The 18,953-nt window shown below is 36.1% G+C and overlaps 1 protein-coding gene and 1 long non-coding RNA gene across 3 annotated transcripts in view; one reads left to right on the plus strand and one right to left on the minus strand.

The window, feature by feature from the left end:
- Window positions 1-18,953, plus strand: part of UTP20 (UTP20 small subunit processome component) — a 91,685-nt gene that overhangs the window by 54,078 nt on the left and 18,654 nt on the right. The window contains exons 30-43 of the mRNA XM_008705713.2: window positions 115-332; window positions 878-1,022; window positions 2,267-2,354; window positions 3,412-3,555; window positions 3,751-3,801; window positions 3,919-4,071; window positions 5,991-6,146; window positions 6,486-6,626; window positions 7,085-7,222; window positions 10,554-10,693; window positions 10,953-11,035; window positions 13,569-13,858; window positions 15,098-15,237; window positions 15,468-15,624. Of these exons, the coding sequence (XP_008703935.2) occupies window positions 115-332; window positions 878-1,022; window positions 2,267-2,354; window positions 3,412-3,555; window positions 3,751-3,801; window positions 3,919-4,071; window positions 5,991-6,146; window positions 6,486-6,626; window positions 7,085-7,222; window positions 10,554-10,693; window positions 10,953-11,035; window positions 13,569-13,858; window positions 15,098-15,237; window positions 15,468-15,624 (2,044 nt within the window). The remainder of the gene's footprint in view (window positions 1-114; window positions 333-877; window positions 1,023-2,266; window positions 2,355-3,411; window positions 3,556-3,750; window positions 3,802-3,918; window positions 4,072-5,990; window positions 6,147-6,485; window positions 6,627-7,084; window positions 7,223-10,553; window positions 10,694-10,952; window positions 11,036-13,568; window positions 13,859-15,097; window positions 15,238-15,467; window positions 15,625-18,953) is intronic.
- Window positions 1-18,953, minus strand: part of LOC103676507 — a 46,391-nt gene that overhangs the window by 18,163 nt on the left and 9,275 nt on the right. For both annotated transcript variants that reach the window (XR_572154.2, XR_572152.2), the window contains 2 exons: window positions 16,447-17,399; window positions 2,225-2,414 (listed from right to left, as the gene is read on the minus strand). This is a non-coding gene — a long non-coding RNA (uncharacterized LOC103676507). The remainder of the gene's footprint in view (window positions 1-2,224; window positions 2,415-16,446; window positions 17,400-18,953) is intronic.

Raw genomic sequence — 18,953 nt, forward strand, 5'->3', positions numbered from 1 at the left:
TATATATATATATATATATATATTTAAACTCAATATGAAAATTCCAATGGAACATGTTTTCAGAAATAAATAGATTGAGAAATAAGATGACAATTTCTATGTTTTTCCTTGCAGATATTTCCCTTTCCTGGCTAAACAGAAATCTGGTTCCCCAGAGTGTGATATCCTGAGCAACGTTTTTGCAATTCTGTCAGCAAAGAATCTCTCTGAAGCCACAGCCTCTATTGTGATGGATATAGCCGATGACCTTCTTAACCTTCCAGATTTTGAACCCACAGAAACACTTTCGAGCTTGCCAGTAACTGGATGCGTATATGCAGAAAGTGCAGACGGTATGTGTGCTGTACAAAACACATGATTCTTAGATTTCTGAAGTAGCATTTGTGCCCTCAGAAAGGAAAAAGTCAATACAATTTGATTCTTTTAATCACTTAATAATATTATTAAGAGAGTTTCTTTTCTCTGGAAATTAAGACCAATTTACATAAACTGAATTTTCTTGGCAGTGGTACGAATTCAGATTGTTTATGCTTCAGAAAGCTCAACTATCCATCAGGAAATTATTAAATGACTTCCACTGTCATGTCTCTGAATTCTTCCTGTCAAATTATCCTAACAGTTCTTTTACTGCTACCAAAAATGGCTTACATAAAGCCTCAGGGGTCTCTTACATAAATTTTTAATTTAGCTAATAATACATTATGACTAAGAAAAAAGTTATTTAATCTTTAGAGTTGAAATTTATTAAATGTTGTAAGTTTATTAAGTTTTATGAAAATTCACTGCTCTTCTTGTCTGTCATTATGAAGATAGTGTGCAATTATCCTTTAAGAGAATAGTTAATTAAAATCGAAACATTTATCACTCTTTTTTTCAGAGTCTATCACGATGGGAGGACGATTAATTCTACCTCATGTACCTGCAATTCTCCAGTATCTCAGCAAAACTACAATAAGTGCAGAAAAGGTGAAAAAGAAGAAGAATAGGGCACAAGTCAGTAAGGAACTTGGCATTCTGTCAAAGTAAGTGATATATTGGTCCTTAAAAGAAAACATTACTATCCATGGTTTTAATTTTTGCTGAATTATATCTAGTTTTTCAGTTATTCTAATGTGGTAATAAGCTGAAAAGGTTTTCAGTATTTTTAAATGCCCTCCATTTTTAAGTTAATGTAGAATTCTGTTTTTCTGCTGGAATATTCATTAGAAAACTTTTATGGCATCTGCCTTCATTTTATTATGAGAACAGTCTTCAAAATTCTAAAGTAGACTAATAGATTTGCATATTTTGTTCAGTTAGAATTTTGAGTTATATGAGATCACATACTTTTCATATTTTTTTAAATCTAATTAATAAAAATAATTCATTTGAAAGAGCAGGTTATGGTTGTTTTGTTTATTTGTTTTTTAAGGGTCAAGATCTTGCAAGGATTTTTTAAGATTCTTTTTGGCACCAGACCTAGTAAATATATAATTGTGATTTCTGTAGCAAGGTTGGTAAACCAGAGTGCAAAAAATGTTTCCATTTTAAACTCTAAAATTGTTACAGGACTTAGCTGTTCAAAGTTTATTTTTTCTGTTCCTCAACGGTAACACAAAATGATATATTAGAATCTTTCAGGAACTTCTTTGAAATGTTTTATTTCTACTCTTGTATTTCTAAGTTATGCAGACTGGAAAACCACACAAAGTACACTCCTATTTTATCACAGGCTGTGTGGTGGTGAAAAGAGCGTGAGAGACTAGGCACCAGAAAGACCAGGGTTTGAAAGGCCTGCTCTACTTCTTCTTTAGCTGTGTGACATCAGCTTCTCTGAGTCTCAGTTTTCTTTGGGCAAAATGGGGCTAAAAATAATTCCTATACTGAAGGTTCTCATGGGAGTTAAATTGAAATACTGCACATAAAACCTTAAACAAGTCTTGGCACTTAAAAATGTTATTTTCTTTGTAAAATAAGAAATTAATACTCGTCAAAAAAAATAAAAAGAAGGAGAAGAAAAGAAATTACTAATTGTCAGATGATAGCATCAGAGTTTACAGTAACCTACCTACAAAATCAGATGTTACAAGAGAAATAGAATTGAGCCTGAAGTTGGAGAGAAATAGGAATGGACACTGCTGTAAATAAGTTGGTTAAACTTTTCCTACACGGACACATAAAAGCCACCTGTATCTGTCACATGTTTTTCTACAAAAAGTTTAACTTCTTAGAGAAGTACCCTTACCTTGTGTATATTCCTTACATATCAGTTTTTCTCCTTCTCTAGGATCAGCAAGTTCTTGAGAGACAAAGAACAAAGTTCTCTACTCATTACGCTTCTTCTTCCTTTCCTCCACCGTGGCGGTATTGCTCAGGTACAGATTCACAGGACATTGGCTTTGTCTTTAGAGTGGCAGTCGATTATTAAGGTTTATCTGTGAGCAGTAATTTCATTGGTTAGATTCTGTGATGTATTTGCGAAAAGACTTTATACAGAAATATAAAATTAAAAATAGAGGAGAAACACTGGGAGGGGTAGGAATGGGGACGAGCAAGAAGGTGGAAGCACCATCATCAGTCCTAACAGTCATTTTCCTTTCTTTGGCTTCCAGTCCATTTCAAGATATTTTTTTCCCTCTCTCTTTGATCAGTAACAAATCTGGAACCCAAGAAATGCCTTGTATAATCTTAAATATGGATCACAGTTGCAGAATTGAATGAAAAGACAGACTATATTAATATTACATGCAGATAAGAAGGTTTTTTTTAAAAGATTTTATTTATTTATTTGCCAGAATCAGAGAGAGTGAGAAAAACACAAGCAGGGGGAGCAGCAGGCAGAGAGAGAAGCAGGCTCCCCGCTGAGTAAGGAGCCCGATGCAGGACTCGATCCCAGGACCCTGGGATCATGACCTGAGGCGAAGGCAGACACTTAACCGACTGAGCCACCCAGGCGTCCCAACAGCTAGGAGTTTCTAAAATGATTTTCAAACCTTAGTTCAATCTCAAGTAAAAGAGTCTTCCCATGGCTCAAGCTCAATGAGGCCTTAGTAGCTACACTGAACATCTCTTGCCACATAGTAATTCCATATAGAAGACCACACATCTGTAGACAATCAGGAGTGTGTCTTTTTCTTCAGTAAGCTCATTTTTCTTGGCTCTTTTTGGACTAGACATAGAAGAAATTATGTTCCAAAACCATGTGTATTTTCTATTAGAATTAAAGGAAGAAACTATTAATGGACATCGTTGTAGATTTTATGTTAAGTTAAAATGCTAAGAACTTTTAAAGACCTATGAAATAACTTTTCTAATTACTACTTGTGCTTCTTATTGATAATTATTTGTTTTCTGTGCTATAATATATTAAAGCCAAGTTGACCAGTTTTCTAAATTACTGAAATGTGATTTCTCTTAATATTTCTTCTTAAGGATACAGAGGTTGATATTTTGGTGACAGTACAAAACCTGTTAAAACATTGTCTGGAGCCTACAAGCTTCCTCAAGCCTCTAGCAAAACTCTTCTCAGTTATTAAGAATAAGTTGTCAAGACAATTGCTTTGTACAGTTTTCCAGGTCTGTAATACTCATTTTTACCCCAAACCACCCCTTTTTAAAAAGATAAGTATGACATGTAACACATAGTAACAGCTTCCTTGGTGCCAACATGTTGTTTCATATAAATTTGAGTGGAAAGAGGGAGTTGAAGGGAGGAGGGCAGAAAAGTTGAGGTTTTATTCAATAATGATATACTGTTTTCATTCCTTTTAGACTCTTTCTGATTTTGAGAGTGGATTGAAATATATTACTGATGTTGTCAAGGTAAGAGGGAAAGCTTATATTTCTCTTTTGCTTCAAAAATATTATCATTTTTGTTTATTTAAGATTTATATACCTTCATCTGTGTTTTCAGTGTTTCAATGTTTTCATTTCTTGTAGCTTAACGCCTTTGATCAAAGACATCTTGATGATATCAACTTTGATGTTCGCTTCTCAACATTCCAGACCATCAGCTCTTATATTAAAGAGATGCAAACTGTGGATGTTAACTACCTAATTCCAGTTATGCATAACTGTTTCTATAATATGGAGGTAGGTTTTTACAGCAAAAATTTATGAATTGTTTTTCATTGTTTTGATAATACAACTACATGACCTGATTTCTTATTTTGTGTTTTGAGCAAGATAAAGTTTTTTTGTGTAAAATTTCTTTTAGCTGCAGACTGTTTTGTGTGGTGAAGACCATATTGTTAGTCTCATGATTTAAAAGACAAATATTTTGAATAAAATAATATACGTGGAAGCACTTAGAAAAATCCAAAAGCTGTATATTAGAATAGGAAAATTCATAGAGACAGAAAGTAGATTAGTGGTTACCCAGGACTGCCAGGGGAGGGAGGAGTGGGAACAGGGAGGGAGGACTTCTCATTGGTACAGGGTTTTATTTGCGGGGGGATGAAAATAGTCTGAGGTTAAGTAGTGGTGACGGTTGCACACGTTGTGAATACACTAAAAACCGTTGAATTATACACTTTAAAAGGGTGAATTTTATAGTATTTCAATTATATCTCAGTTTTTTGAAGTTGTGTCACTATATTATTTGACAGTTTGCCCTCTTTTATTGATACAGAAATATAAAGGTCATATAAAATATAACCATATTAAGTATCATGTTGCTGAATTGAATTAAAACCCAAAATTGGGGAAAATGAAACCCTTGATTTATAGTTAACCATGTAATGGCATCAGTAATCTCTTTGTGGCGTTTTGTCATTGTTGTTTTTTAATATTTATTTGAGAGAGAGAGATCACGAGAAGGGGGGGAAGGGTAAAGGGAGAAGTAGACTCCACACTGACCAGGGAGCCGGCGCTTGACTCGATCCCAGGACTCTGGGATTATGCCCTGAGCTGAAGGCAGATGCTTAACTGACAGAGCCACCCAGGCGCCCTCTTTGTGGGGTTTTATATTATTCATCTGATATTAATGATTATGTAATATATGAAAAAGTAATCTCCCCATTTGGGGCTAATTCTTCATATTTCATGTCAATTTCATGTCACATTCTAGCACAAAGAATTCCAGATCACTGCCTGGTTGGCTGAGTTGGCAATACTTCTCCACATTCACTACCTGCATGCTCAACCCAGGAACTGGAGCACAGCTAACCGGAATTATACCGGCCAACTCTGTCATTTTTAGTGATAACATGATATTGAATATTGAAAACTGGCTTTAGTGAACCTTTTATTCTGTTGGCTTTGAGAAATAAAACTAATCAAAAATTCTATTTCATCGTATTTTCCAAATTGTCAATAAGCATGATTTTTTTAAGTTTTTTACTACAGGCATACCTCATTTTATCATGCTTTGCAGATACTGTGTTTTTTGGGGTTTTTTGTTTTTTGTTTTACAAATTGAAGGTTTGTGGCAACCCTGCTTTGAACAAGTCTTATCAGTGCCATTTTTCCAACAGCACTGGCTTATTTTATATCTCTGTATCACATTTTGGTGATCCTCACAATATTTTAAACTTTCTCATTATTATATTTGTCACGATGATCTGCGATCAGTGATTATGATGCCCTGAAATCACAGATCATGGTATTTAGTAATAAGTATTAATTAAGGTATGTACCTTGTTTGTTTAGACATAATGCTATTACACACTTAATAGACTATAGTATAGAGTGTAACCATAACTTTTACATGCACTGGGAAACCAAAAAATTCATTTACCCATTTCACTCACTCTATTATGATTTTCACGTGGCTGTGGTGGTCTGGAATCAAACTCAGAATATCTCTGAGGTACGCCTGCATATTCCTCACAGCCCTACATTTGGTTCTCCCTTAGGTATGATGTACTTGGGGGACATTTCTTAGGAGAGATCTTTATGTAGAGGAATGGCAACATTTTGTAAACTCTTCCATTGGGAGATAATATTCCATATTATAGTTATTACACAGAATAATATGTTTTGTTTTGTTTTGTTTTGTTTCCCGTTTCTAGTTAGGAGACATGTCTTTAAGTGATAATGCCAGCATGTGCCTGATGAGTATCATCAAAAAGCTAGCTGCCCTGAACGTCACAGAGAAAGAATATAGGGAAATCATTCATCGTTCACTCCTGGAGAAGTTGAGGAAAGGACTGAAGAGCCAGACAGAGGTATTGGGTTTTGCAGTTGTATCTTTGTCTTTTACATACTACTGTTGTGGGTTTTGTTTTTGTTTTTATTTTTCCCTACTTTGGCTGTTGTTGAAAAGCTGTCAGGCTTAGTACATTTAATCAGAATACTTGATTGCATATATACTCACCAAACTCTTAAAAGGAGAGTGAGAATAGAAAGGAGAGTGATCACTTCTGAGCTTATAGTTTATGTTTACAGTGGGAATGTTTTACTTTTTTAAAAAATTGTAAAAAAAAATTAGTGAATTAGATAAATTTCATATTATTTAGAAAGCAGATTCTTAAAAAAAATTTTTTGTCTCAACTTGGTATTTGCAGACTATTCAACAGGATTATACCACAGTGCTTTCCTGTTTAATTCAAACCTTTCCAGATCAACCAGAATTTAAAGACTTGGTACAGCTTACTGATTGCCATGATCCAGAAATGGACTTCTTTGAGAATATGAAGCACATTCAGGTAGAAGACACTTCCGTGTTGGTTGTGGTTTTTTTTTTCCCCCTACCTATACAATAAGCATTTCAAACTGTTCTATCTCATTTAAAAAGATATAGTTTAGTTTTCCAAAAAGTTTTGAGCCTCTCATTCCTTGGTCTTCATGATCGTCAGTCAAATTAGGACAGGGAATGATCATTTTCCTGGGTCTGTTTTCTTTCTTGGTATCATAAACTACAATAATAGTGTCACATTTCTCTGCCATTTCCTAAGAAGTATATAAATGCTTTAGGATCCATTGTTAAACAATGCTAGGGATTATATCTCTGGAAGGAAGTCAAGGCACAGGTGTTTGTTCATGTAACACATGGACCGTATCTCACTCCTTTAATCTTTTCGTGGAAAAGGAACATGATACTGAAATGGAGCTGGTTGTAGGTGAGTGTATTCAATAAGTAATTCTTATTTTATCTAACTTATAGATCCATAGAAGAGCAAGAGCCTTGAAGAAACTGGCAAAACAACTAATGGAAGGCAAAGTTGTCCTGTCTTCTAAATCTCTTCAGAATTACATCATGCCTTATGCCATGACTCCGATTTTTGATGAGAAAATGCTCAAGGTAGGACATGAGATCTAGAAACCATTAAACCTCTACCCATACCATGACACACTTTTGCAAAGTGCGTATGGGGTTAGTAACATCCATATTGGTGTTGTCACAATAATTAGAGACTTAAAATAGTTCTGAAGCCCTTAGAATGGTACTTGGCACATAGTAAATGTTCTGTAAATGGTAGCTGTAATTTTTATTTTCACTATTATTAGCCCGCAGAGGCTAATCACAAAATATTTCCCCTCTCAGAAATAAGTGATCACATTACTAATATAGCATACTTTTATTTTTGTATCATAGGACTTAATTCTGATAAATGCCATTAATCAGCAAAATTATTGTTTTCCCAAATGGCTCATGAGAAATGAAGTTAAACAATAGCTACCTTTTCTTTAGCGTTATACAGATACAGCAGCTATTCTAAGTACTTTACATAATCTTACTTCATCCTCACCACAGCTTAACCCTATAAGGACTGTCGTCACAATTTTACAGGAAAGTAAACTGGGAAGTATTTAACTTTCTCAAAGATATTCAGAATGAGAATCAGTATTTGAACTTAGGACTGTCTTCGCTTTTATACTGCATAGTGCCAAAAACAGTGCCTGGCACATTGTAAAGCCTTGATAGATATTTATTGTTTAGATTAATGAAAGACAGTACCCAGAAATTTAAGTCTGATTGAGGTGATATCAGGGATTGTGACTTGTTGATCACATCATGTTCTGCAAAGTTAGGTTTCCCCTGTTGTTTCAAAAATTTTTAAAGAATTACCTAAGTAAATAAAAGACTACTCCCCAGAATTCCAGTTTAAAGAGTCAGTAAGCACAACCAACATATACTTTGATGGCAGTAAAATAGGAAAGAGGCGTAGATGGAAAACATAAGTTATATTTAGTTTTGGTTGATGTTAACATAGTATACCCTTTTAGTGTTTTACTTTTAACATATTTGTGACTTTATATATACAGTTGGTTTCTGGTAGATAGCATATAACTGGGTCTTGGTGGTTTTATCAAATCTGACAGTCTCTGCCTTTATTTGGTTTTAGGCCATTTACATTTAATATCATTATTAATATGGTTGGGTTTAAATCATTGATGTTGTTATTTTCCCTTTGTCCCTCTTTTTTTATCCTTGTATTGGATTAATTGGATTTTTAAAATGATTTTATTGTATCTCTGTTGGCTTACCAGTTATCATGGGCCTATTTTCTTTTTTTGTAGGTTTTATCTCTACATCAGTTTTAAACCACACCATACATTGTTATTTTTGCTTTAAACAGTCAATTATTGAGGCGTGTGGGTGGCTCACTTGGTTAAGCGTCTGCCTTCAGCCCAGGTCTGATCCCAGGGTTCAGGATCAAGTCCCACATCTCCCTCCTTGCTCAGCAGGGAGCCTGCTTCCCCCACTGCCCCTCCCCCTGCTCATGCTTTCTATCTCTCTGTCAAATAAATAAAATCTTTAAAAAAAATTAAAATAAACAGTCAAGTATCTTTTAAAGAGATCTTTCAAGGGACACCTGGGTGGCTCGGTTAAGTGTCTGCCTTCACCTCAGGTTATGATCCCTGGGTCCTGGGATCAAGTCCTGCATCAGGCTCCTTGTTCAGCAGGAAGCGTGTTTCTCCCTCTGCCTGCCACTTCCCCTGCTTGTGCTCTCTCTGTCTCTCTCTCTGACAAATAAATAAATAAAATCTTAAAAAAAATAAATCTTTCAAAATAAGGAAAGATCTTTTATATTTGCTTACATATTTATAATTTCTTGTCACTTCCAATTAATTACAATTTCCCAGTCATTCCTTTGGGTAGATCCAGACATATTCCTGTATCATTCTACTCCTGACAGGAAGACCTTTAAATTTTTTGTAGCACAGGTCTACTGATGAATTCTTTCAGTTCTTATTTGTCTTTTCTCATTTTGCTTTTATAGATAATGTTTCTAGGTATGGAATCCTAGATTGAACGGGTTCTTTTTTTTTCTTCTGTTCTTTAAAGATAATTGCTGTACTGTCTTCTGGTGTATATCATTTCCAACAAGAAGTCATTCCTATCTTTGTTCCTCTAAGTGTAACTTATCTTTTTTTTTTTTTTTTTTTTTTCTGGCTGCCTAGAAAATCATGTTTTTTGTACTTGGAGTTCATTGAGCTTTTTGGATCTATTGAGTTGTAGTGTTCTTCAAACTTGTAAATTTTGGGCCATTATTTCTTCAAAGATACTTTTGGGTTCCTTCTTGCTTTTGGAGACCACGGTGTATATAAGGCTACTCAGAGTTGTTTCAGGTACACTGAGGCTCTTTTTTTTTCCCATTACTTTTTTTTCTGAGTTTCATTTTGTTTCACTTTTGTATCACTGTCTCTTCAAGTTCACTAATCTTTTCTTCTTCAGAGCCTAATCTGTCTTTAATCCCATCCAGTGTGTCTTCCCTCCCATAATGACTTTGCCATTTCTAGACATTGAGTTTGGGCCTTTTTTATATCTTAACTCTCTCTCCTTAACATGTCGTTGCTTTCCTCTCCCTTCTTGATCTTATGGAATTTAATTTTATCATTTGTCTTAACCTTTGTCTACTATAAGTCTATCATCTGTGTCGTTTTTGGGTCTGTTTCAACTGGCTGATTTTTCTTCTCATGAGAAATATTTTTCTGCTTCTTGGTATGCCTGTGCAGCTTTCCTCTCTGCATGGCTCTCTCCTCTCTGGTGCTCTGCCCTGTAGACTCTAGCTGCCACAGCCTCAATGCTGTCTCCATACATCAGGGAGACCACTGGGCCCTTTTTGGGTTTCTCCTCCTGTGCTGTGACACTATGAATTAGGGCAATTATAAGACACACTTCATTTGTCACCTTTCTCTAAGGGAGCACTGAAGTATACTGTTTGATGTCCAGAGTCTGAAAACTGCTGTTTCATATATTTTTGTCTACTTTTCTAGTTTACGGTATGAGGGTAAATCCAGTCCTTGTTCTTTATGATGGCATGAAAGAGATGCCTCCAACGCAGTGTACTGTTGAATGCTGAGCTGTGCTTTAAAGTTAACTTTAGTGTTTGTCAACTTTTACACATGAATTTACTTCATTTACTCTGATGGCTTGAACCCATCAGAGAGGTCTGAATGGAAAAAAGCCCCAAATGCATTAATACTCTTTAATTAAAGTACAGTGTCATTCCTTTACTTGACAGCATCTTTTTTAGAGCTGGGGGGGAAATGGAGTATAGTTCGGGCATTCCTTCCTTTCTATGATTGCTGATCACCTACTGTCTAAGCTTTTCAGTGTATGAAATTAGCCCTGTATTTTGTTAGCAAATGTTATTCCGTGTTGATGCTCTTGATTTGTTTTACAGCATGAAAATATAACCATTGCTGCCACAGAAGTTATTGGAGCTATTTGCAGACATCTGTCTTGGTCAGCATATATGTATTACTTGAAACATTTCATTCATGTTTTACAGACAGGACAGATCAATCAAAAGTTGGGTGTCAGGTACGTACATAGGGCCAAACTTCTTATTTTTTTGTTTTTAAAATGTCAGTTTTGGATTGTTTCTTGAAGTAGTCTTGCTAATCTCAGTTTACTTTTACCTTGTATTAATGAGATTATGCTAATGTTTGTTAAAGTAAAAAATAACTAAAACAGGTAAAAATAATTTTAGTGTTTGTAAGTCTTTAAATGTTTCCTTTTAATCATTGAATGATGTTGTGACTCAAACAAACATTTCTGTGTACCTTCTTTTTTTTAACAGTTTGCTAGTAATAGTGTTAGAAGCATTCCACTTTGACCACAAAACTCTTGAAGAAAAAGTGAGAAAAATCCAGAATGATGAAAGTAAGTTTTTAAAACTTTCTTAAACTAAATTTCCATTCTGTTTTTGGATAATTGATGATGATGAGTTAAAGATGGCAAAACTCAGCTTACCACCTTTTTCTGCTCCTATAGCAGTGACTAGTTAATGAGTCAGGAAGAAGTTAAAGCAGATGGTTTAGTATTTGTGTAAAAACTTATTTAACAATAGAGAAAGCCAGTCTAAATTATATGGGTAAAAAATCTGAGCTGTAGATTATTTATATAGAAATCCAATTTTACCACCTGCGTGTATAGAAAGAACATTAAGCAACGAATGCAAAGAAAGTATAAGAAAAGAATTAAAAATTAGAGCAACAAATAATAAAATACAAAGTAGATATAATAAGAAAGATCATCAAAGCTAAAAATAGATATTTTAAAAGATTATAAATTGGCAAAGCTCTGTCAGAATTGGTCAGTGAAAATAGAAGGCATAATAAACAGCATTAGGAATTTTAAAAGGTCACAATTAAATGAAAAAGGTGAAATAATGTTATGGTCTTTGTACTTATAAATTTGAATACTTGAGTGAGATATACAAATTCTTAGAAAAATAAAATACAAAAGCTGGCTTTAGAAGAAATAGAAAATCTGGGTGTATCTCTAACCACTAAAGAAATTGACTCTATAGTTAAAAACTTCCTGATGAAAATACAAGGTCCACACTGTTTTATAGGCAAGTCCTATAAATATTTAAGGAATGGATAATTTCAACCTTACGCTTTCCATTTCAGATGATTGATAGAGGAAGCCTCCACTAACTCATGAAGTTGGTATAATTGGTTATTGCAATTTAACATATTAGCATGTGGTCATCTAAAGAGACACAAGGGAAACATTTGATTAAATTCAGTGTGTATTCTATCAAATAAGGAATAATTAGAAATTTCCTTAACCTGTTAAAAGAAAAGAATGAACACTTAAATGGGCCAAGAGACTAATTGTTTTTGCTAAAAACATTGAAATATTCTGGCCCTCAGTTTGCACTACTCCAACATTCCTTCCTAGTCAAAATTTCTAATTCTTTGATTCACAGTAAAATCACCGTAGAGCCACACTAATTAATAGCAAAGACTGGCTTGAATTTGTAGGAACTTAAGTGTGTTTTAAACCATTAGTGTACTAAAGCCCCTTAGTGGTTTATCTTTATTAAAATGCAGTGGAATCTGCATTTTGTAATTTTGCATAAACAGAAACATTAAAAATTAAAATACTTAATTGCTTAACTATCTCTTTTCTTCTTAGATATGACTGAAGTTTGAAACATTTATTGAACACCTACTATGACCTGGGCCCTTACAGACATTATCTTATTTGTTTTCATAAGAATCTTACAAGAACCTTAGTTGTTAGTTACCCCAGGTTTTTTTTTTTAATTTAAAAAATGAGGAAAGGACTTGAATGGGTATTTTTCTTTTTTTTTTTCCACTTTCTTTTTTATTATGTTCAGTTAGCCAATATATGTACATGATTAGTTTTAGATGTAGTGTTCAACAATTCGTTAGTTTGCATTGACATGGATAGAACTGGAGGGGATTATGCTAAGTGAAATAAGTCAGGCAGAGAAAGGCAATTATTATATGGTTTCACTCATATGTGGAACGTAAGGAATAGCACAGAGGACCGCAGGGAAAGGGAGGGAGGACTGGGAAGAAACCAGAGAAGGAGACAAACTATGAGAGACTCTGTACCAAACTAAGGGTTACAGAAGGGAGGGGGTGGGGGGATGGGGTAACCAGATGATGGGTAGTAAGGAAGGCACATGTGGTAATAATAAGCACTGGGTGTCATACCCCATTATTTTTGATACAAGAAATTACAGTTCAAAAGTATAAAGTAACTTTCCCAAAGCTACATAGCCAGTAAACAAAATAAAGACTAATAGGTACCATTTTTGAAAGTCAGTGAAGTGTCAGAAACATATTTTGGGTGCATTATAGACTTTTATCTCATTTAATCGTCACAATAGCCCTTGCAAGGTAGGCACCATCTCCAGCTTAAAAGAATCCAAAGCCTAGTCTAGTCACATGGCTTGTTAGCAGAGCCAAACCTGAACTTGCCCCACAGTACTGTACTGCCTAATTTTCTTTAATAAACTGAACCCTGTAGTAAGGGACATTCCTGCATGAGAATGTTGGCTGCCATTTTGATTTTCATGCTCATGAGTATAGGTTTTTGTTTTTGGAACCCTCCAGCCACAGTACTTTTGGAAGCTTCCTTTTGATTAAGACCCTCCTCCCGCCCTAGCCTCCCAGTATATTCCCAAAGTACCCTATACTTGCTCTCTCACCCTCATAATTGTGAGTTTACTTGTCTCTATTCATCATTAGGCTCCAAACTGTAAGACAGCAAAAAAACCATAACCCTCTCATTTAGTGCTGTTTCCTTAGCACTTATCTTGCCTCCCCATAGTGATGACTAATTTTTATTGGATGTTGGTGGGGAAGACTACGTAACACAACTATGTTGTTTCCTTATTTGATTTAAGGTGACTTTTGTTGTTTACTAAACATAGACACAATAGAAGTGATTGAGTTGCCAGAGAATGAAACCATGGATTTAGAGCAAATGGATGAGGAAGAGAAGGAAAACAAATGTAAGAGCTTGTCAGACAACAACAAAGAATTGGGAAATCCTGATCCAGCTGATTGTGAAGGGACATCAGCTAGAGAACCTGAGTGTATCACGGAGTCCCTCTCTTTCCTTCCTCGGAATAAGGAAGAATTGGAGAGAACGATTAAGAATATCCAAGGAACCATAACTGGGGATATCCTACCCCGGCTACATAAGTGCCTGGCATCTACGGTAATCCTTCTGTTTGGGACGCAGGGTGTCTCTGTGAACCTGGGTGTTTGTGGGGCCCTGTCAGACTGAGGCTCCTAACTTCAGCTTCTGGATTTTCTTTTACCGCAGCATTTACAGTTCACCTCCCTTGATCTGTCTCATCATCCTTAGGTTCCTCTCCTGCTGGAGCTGAGCAGCAGTGTTTCTTCATTATGGTTTTCATGTGGTAGATAGAGGCTATCTCCTAAGCAGTTAATGAGATGACTCTCATTTCCAAAAAAGAACAAGTTTTTATGGGGGCGCCTGGGTAGCGCAGTCGTTAAGCGTCTGCCTTCGGCTCAGGGCGTGATCCTGGTGTACTGGGATCGAGTCCCACATCGGGCTCCTCGGCTGGGAGCCTGCTTCTTCCTCTCCCTCTCCCCCTGCTTGTGTTCCCTCTCTCGCTGGCTGTCTCTCTGTCACATAAATAAATAAAATCTTTAAAAAAAAAAAAAAAAAAGAACAAGTTTTTAAAAATTAGAGTATGTTTCCCTTTTCAGCATCTTCTCTGCTGTTTAAAAGTCATCTTCGTCCTGGTTAACAGGGATAACATTTAGTAGTGGATTCTCATGAAGTCAGAGCCTTTCCTTCTCAGTGTAAAACATGGATTGGCAGACTGTGGTCCACGGGCTGGAGCTAGCCTGCAGCGTGCTGTTGTAAAGGAAGCTTTATTGGAACACGGTCACACTCACTGTTGTACATGTTGTCTAATTCTGCTCTTGCGTTACCACAGGAGAGTTGAGTACCTTCCACAGAGACCATAGGGCTAAAAATATTTACTATCTGACCCTCTACAGAAGTTTGCCAGCCCCTGGTGTAAAATATTGATTTGATCATTTTGTATATTTGTAAATATAACTTCTTATTTGAGGCACTGTATTTCTTATATACCAACAGTGTCACTCAAAGTCTTGAAAATCCCAACTGAGATACAGATTTCTTACAATTTCTACATATTTCACAGCAGTCTTAATCTACATCAGTGAAAATTTGGCTTTATTTTTTTCTGGTTACTCCTTCGGAAAAAAACCTTCTTACTCCTGTTTTATAATTGTTAGAGGGTTATTCTCAAATTGCATAATTCAGTTTGTTTTTTAAGACAGTAAACTTGGAAATGGTCATAAGATGTATCAAAAGAGCTTACCTTTTAAATGCAAGGTTGCAGTGTTTGTAGGTCCCTGATCCATTTTTGTATTAGTTTAACCTAAATTTTCCTTACAGACTAAAAGGGAAGAAGAACACAAGCTCATAAAATCCAAGGTTGTGAATGATGAGGAAGTAGTTCGAGTTCCTTTAGCCTTTGCCATGGTTAAGCTAATGCAGTCCCTTCCACAAGAAGTTATGGAAGCTAATCTGCCAAGGTATATTGTGTGATAAATTAGAAAAGCTTGGTGAAACTCAAAAATTGGTTCTTTCTTCCTGACTGTTGAATCTCTCTTGTGAGGAAGAGGAGAAGTACTGTCACAATTTGCTGTGATTTCAAATCTTAATTGGGAAATTTGGGTACTAAATAATTAAGAGACAAAAGGATATTTGTATTTTTATTTGCTTCTGTGTTTTGATTAGTCCTTTTCAACTTTTCATTTTCTAGTATTTTACTGAAAGTATGTGCCCTCCTCAAGAACAGAGCACAGGAAATCAGAGACATTGCACGCAGCACGCTAGCAAAAATAATAGAAGATCTGGGTGTCCACTACCTACAATATATTTTAAAAGAATTACAGACTACCCTTGTCCGTGGATATCAGGTAAATGGCATTATGTGCCTTATATTCACTCAGGTTGGATTGAAATTCAAATATTTGCAATTTGAACACTGTAAGTGATGGTGCTTTTTGTCTGTCTTCAGTAAGGTTGCTGCACTGCAGTAGCAATCAAGAATATTCACAAGTTTCTAATCAGCATATTGAAAATCTATTTTTAGAAAAACTCCTATATTTAAATATAAAGACACTTATAGGCCTGGGTTACATAACCTGTCTTTTTTCCCCAAAGCATTTGATAACAAGTTTTGTATTTTCTGAGTCGTTAAAAAATATTCTTGTTGAATGCATGTTGAATGTATTACCACAAATGTGCATAATAAAGAACACATACATTTGTTTAAGAGTTGAACCATATACTATAAGTGATAAAAATAATAGGATCTCCAGGTGGAATACAAAGCTCTTTGAGTAGTTACATGGCTGGCTAGCTCCTCACTACTCCAGGTGTGGATCTTGGATAAGCACCATCAGCAACCCCTGGGAGCTTGGTAGAAATGCACAGTTTAGGGCCCTACACCTGACCTATGCTTCTGCATTTCTCAAGTTTGAGAAACACTGTCGCTTGTTCTTTTCGAGTACCCAGTCAAGATTCCTGGTAGTTTCTGTATCTGAATTTGCTCAAAGGTAAGCTTCCTATTCTATAGGTTATATATCTAACACACTAAAAAGGTCAGTATTCATTTTAATTGTCTCTCTGTATAGTTTTTTGATGGTCGCTCTAGGAATTACCATATACATACGTACTTTTAATATTCTACTTAGAATCAGCGTTTTACGACTTCAAGTGAAATCTAGAAAACTTACCACCATATGGATCCCTTCACCCTTTTTTTATTCTATTGTTGTCTATTATATCTCTATATATTGAAAACTTCATCAGGCAGTGGTAGAGGTTTTGCTTGTAATTGTCAAATATATTTTAAAGAACTCAAGAGGGAAGAAATAGTCTGTCAGTTTGCCCAGATATTTATCATTTCTGCTGCTCTTACATTTCTGAATTTCCAAGTTTCTTTCTGGTAATCACTGCCCTTCAGTCTAAAGAATTTCCGTCAGCAATCTTGTAGGGCAAGTATGGTGGCAGCGAATGCTCTTAGTTTCCTGTCATCATTGACAGTACTTTTCTTTCAGCACTTTCAAAATACTGGATCACTTTCTTCTGGCCTTTCTGATGACTAATCCAGTTATTCAAATCATTGTCCCCCTCTAAGTAATGCATCGTTTTCTCTTCTGGCTGCTTTAAAGACTTTTTCTTTGCCTTTATTTTTCAGTAGTTTGATTATGACGTGTCTGAGTTTGCTCTGCAGTTGGACGGGGACAGGGGAGGTACCCTGTTTGAGATTTGCTGAGCTTCTTAACCAAGTTGTGGAAGTTTTGAGCCATTATTTCTCCAGATACTTTTTCTGCACTGTACTCTGTCCTCTCCTGGAACTCCAGTGAAATGAATGTTAGGCTTTCTGGTTTTGTCCCACTGGTTCAGTTCTTTCTTTCTGTTGAATAATTTTTACTGATCTGTCTTCAGGTTCACTTACTCCTTCCTTTTTCATCTCCATCCTGCTGCTGGGCTCATCCAGTGAATTTCTTATTTGGGTTGTTAGGTTTTTCAGTTCTAAAATTTCCATTTAATTCTTTATATCTTCAGTTTCTTTGCTAGCACTTGAGTTTAACATTCATTTCAGTCCTTCGGGTAGAAAGCTGGGGCTTTATTGCTCCCACTTCGCCATGCACTTCCCACGGCTGTGCCCACAGGAGGGGCCAACCTGTGATGAAACAGAAAGAGAAGAGTAGCTAGAGTCGGCCTACCCTCTGGGCATGTAGTTCCACTGAAGCAGAGGAAGGTCCCTTCCCACAGAGTTGTGGCTTTTCCCAATTCCTATTTCTAGGCCAGTGCCACCACCACCAGGGGTCTGGAAGAATGGAAAACAGAAGAAAAAACAGGGATTTCCTCCCTCTCTTAGAGCATTATGTGTTCCTGCTCCTACTCATTAAGCTATGGGGCTTCTCCTAGAGTTCCCTGCGTCCTGGCATCCACTTCATGTTAGCTGGGGGATACTGAACAGAAAACAGTGGTAAACTCCCTGGAAGTTGGGCTTGCATTCTAGTGTTCTTCCCTAGCAGCTGTTCCGTGCATCCTTTCCAGGTGTTACAGCTGCTTTCAGTGGGAGAGACAGAGTAGAGTGTGCTTTTTCCATCTTACCTGGAATCAGAGCCCCTGTCAGTATTCATTTTTATTCTGCTCTTCCAACCAGCATTTATTTCGTGGCTGCTTTATGTGACACGCTGTGTTAGGCAGCGGGCATAGAAGGATAAATACAGTATATCTCCATCTTTTGGATTCATTCATATTTTAATGGAGCACCTGAGATATTTAAATGAGTAGCCCTTTTTTCTCTGACCACCTGTTCTTTAAGTCCATTCCATGATTTGTTAAAATAATTAAAATAGGGATGAAAGAACAACTAGTTTGGGTTTTAGTGTTAATACGGTTAATAGTGTTAACGCTATCAAAACTATATTCCTCAAATGTCATTCTTCATCCTTCCCCCCCAAAGGACTTTTAAGTATAAAGCCCACAGCAAACATTTTAAGTATATAAAGTACATAAAGATCTCCAGTAGATACATACAAAATTGTGCCTTTAGAACCCAGTCGAGGGGTGCCTGGCTGTCTCAGTCAGTAGGGCATGCAACTCTTGATCTTGGGGTTGAGTTTGAGCCCCACGTTGGGTGTAGAGATTACTTAAAAAATCAAATCCAATCTATATATTGATAACCAATTAGGTACTGACAACCAATTATGTTTCCTTAGCCTGTGATCATTATCTGATGTTCACTGTGATAATTTTATAGCATTAGAAGCAGCATAAAGAATGCAGAAAGCTTGAGAGGCAACATAGAATCGTGATACAGAACAGGGGCTCTGGCACCAGTCCATATGGTTTCAAATCCTGACTGTACCACTGCCTACCCTTGCAGCCTGTGGCAAGTTACTTGATCTCTCTGTGCCTCAGCGTCCTCATCTGAAAAGTGCTGATAATATAGCACCTACACCATAGATACAGTGAGTGAGGATTAAATGATTTAATACATGTATGAGGTATTAATACAATGGTATTAATAGCCCATAGTAAGCTCTTAGGAATGTTAGCTATGGTTACTATTAAGGGCAAAAATTTGTCTGTTTCCTTCAGAACAGCTTTGATTGTATTTAACATTGGCAAGCTCCTTAATGCACAGGTTGGTTTTTAAAGTTCACGGCTCTTGTGCCTTTCTTTATAAATCAGTGGCCTGGTTTAGTCACAGTAATAGATCCCA

The sequence above is a fragment of the Ursus maritimus genome, unplaced genomic scaffold, assembly GCF_017311325.1.
Source record: "Ursus maritimus isolate PB19 unplaced genomic scaffold, ASM1731132v1 scaffold_21, whole genome shotgun sequence".
NCBI classification, from domain to species: Eukaryota; Metazoa; Chordata; class Mammalia; order Carnivora; family Ursidae; genus Ursus; species Ursus maritimus.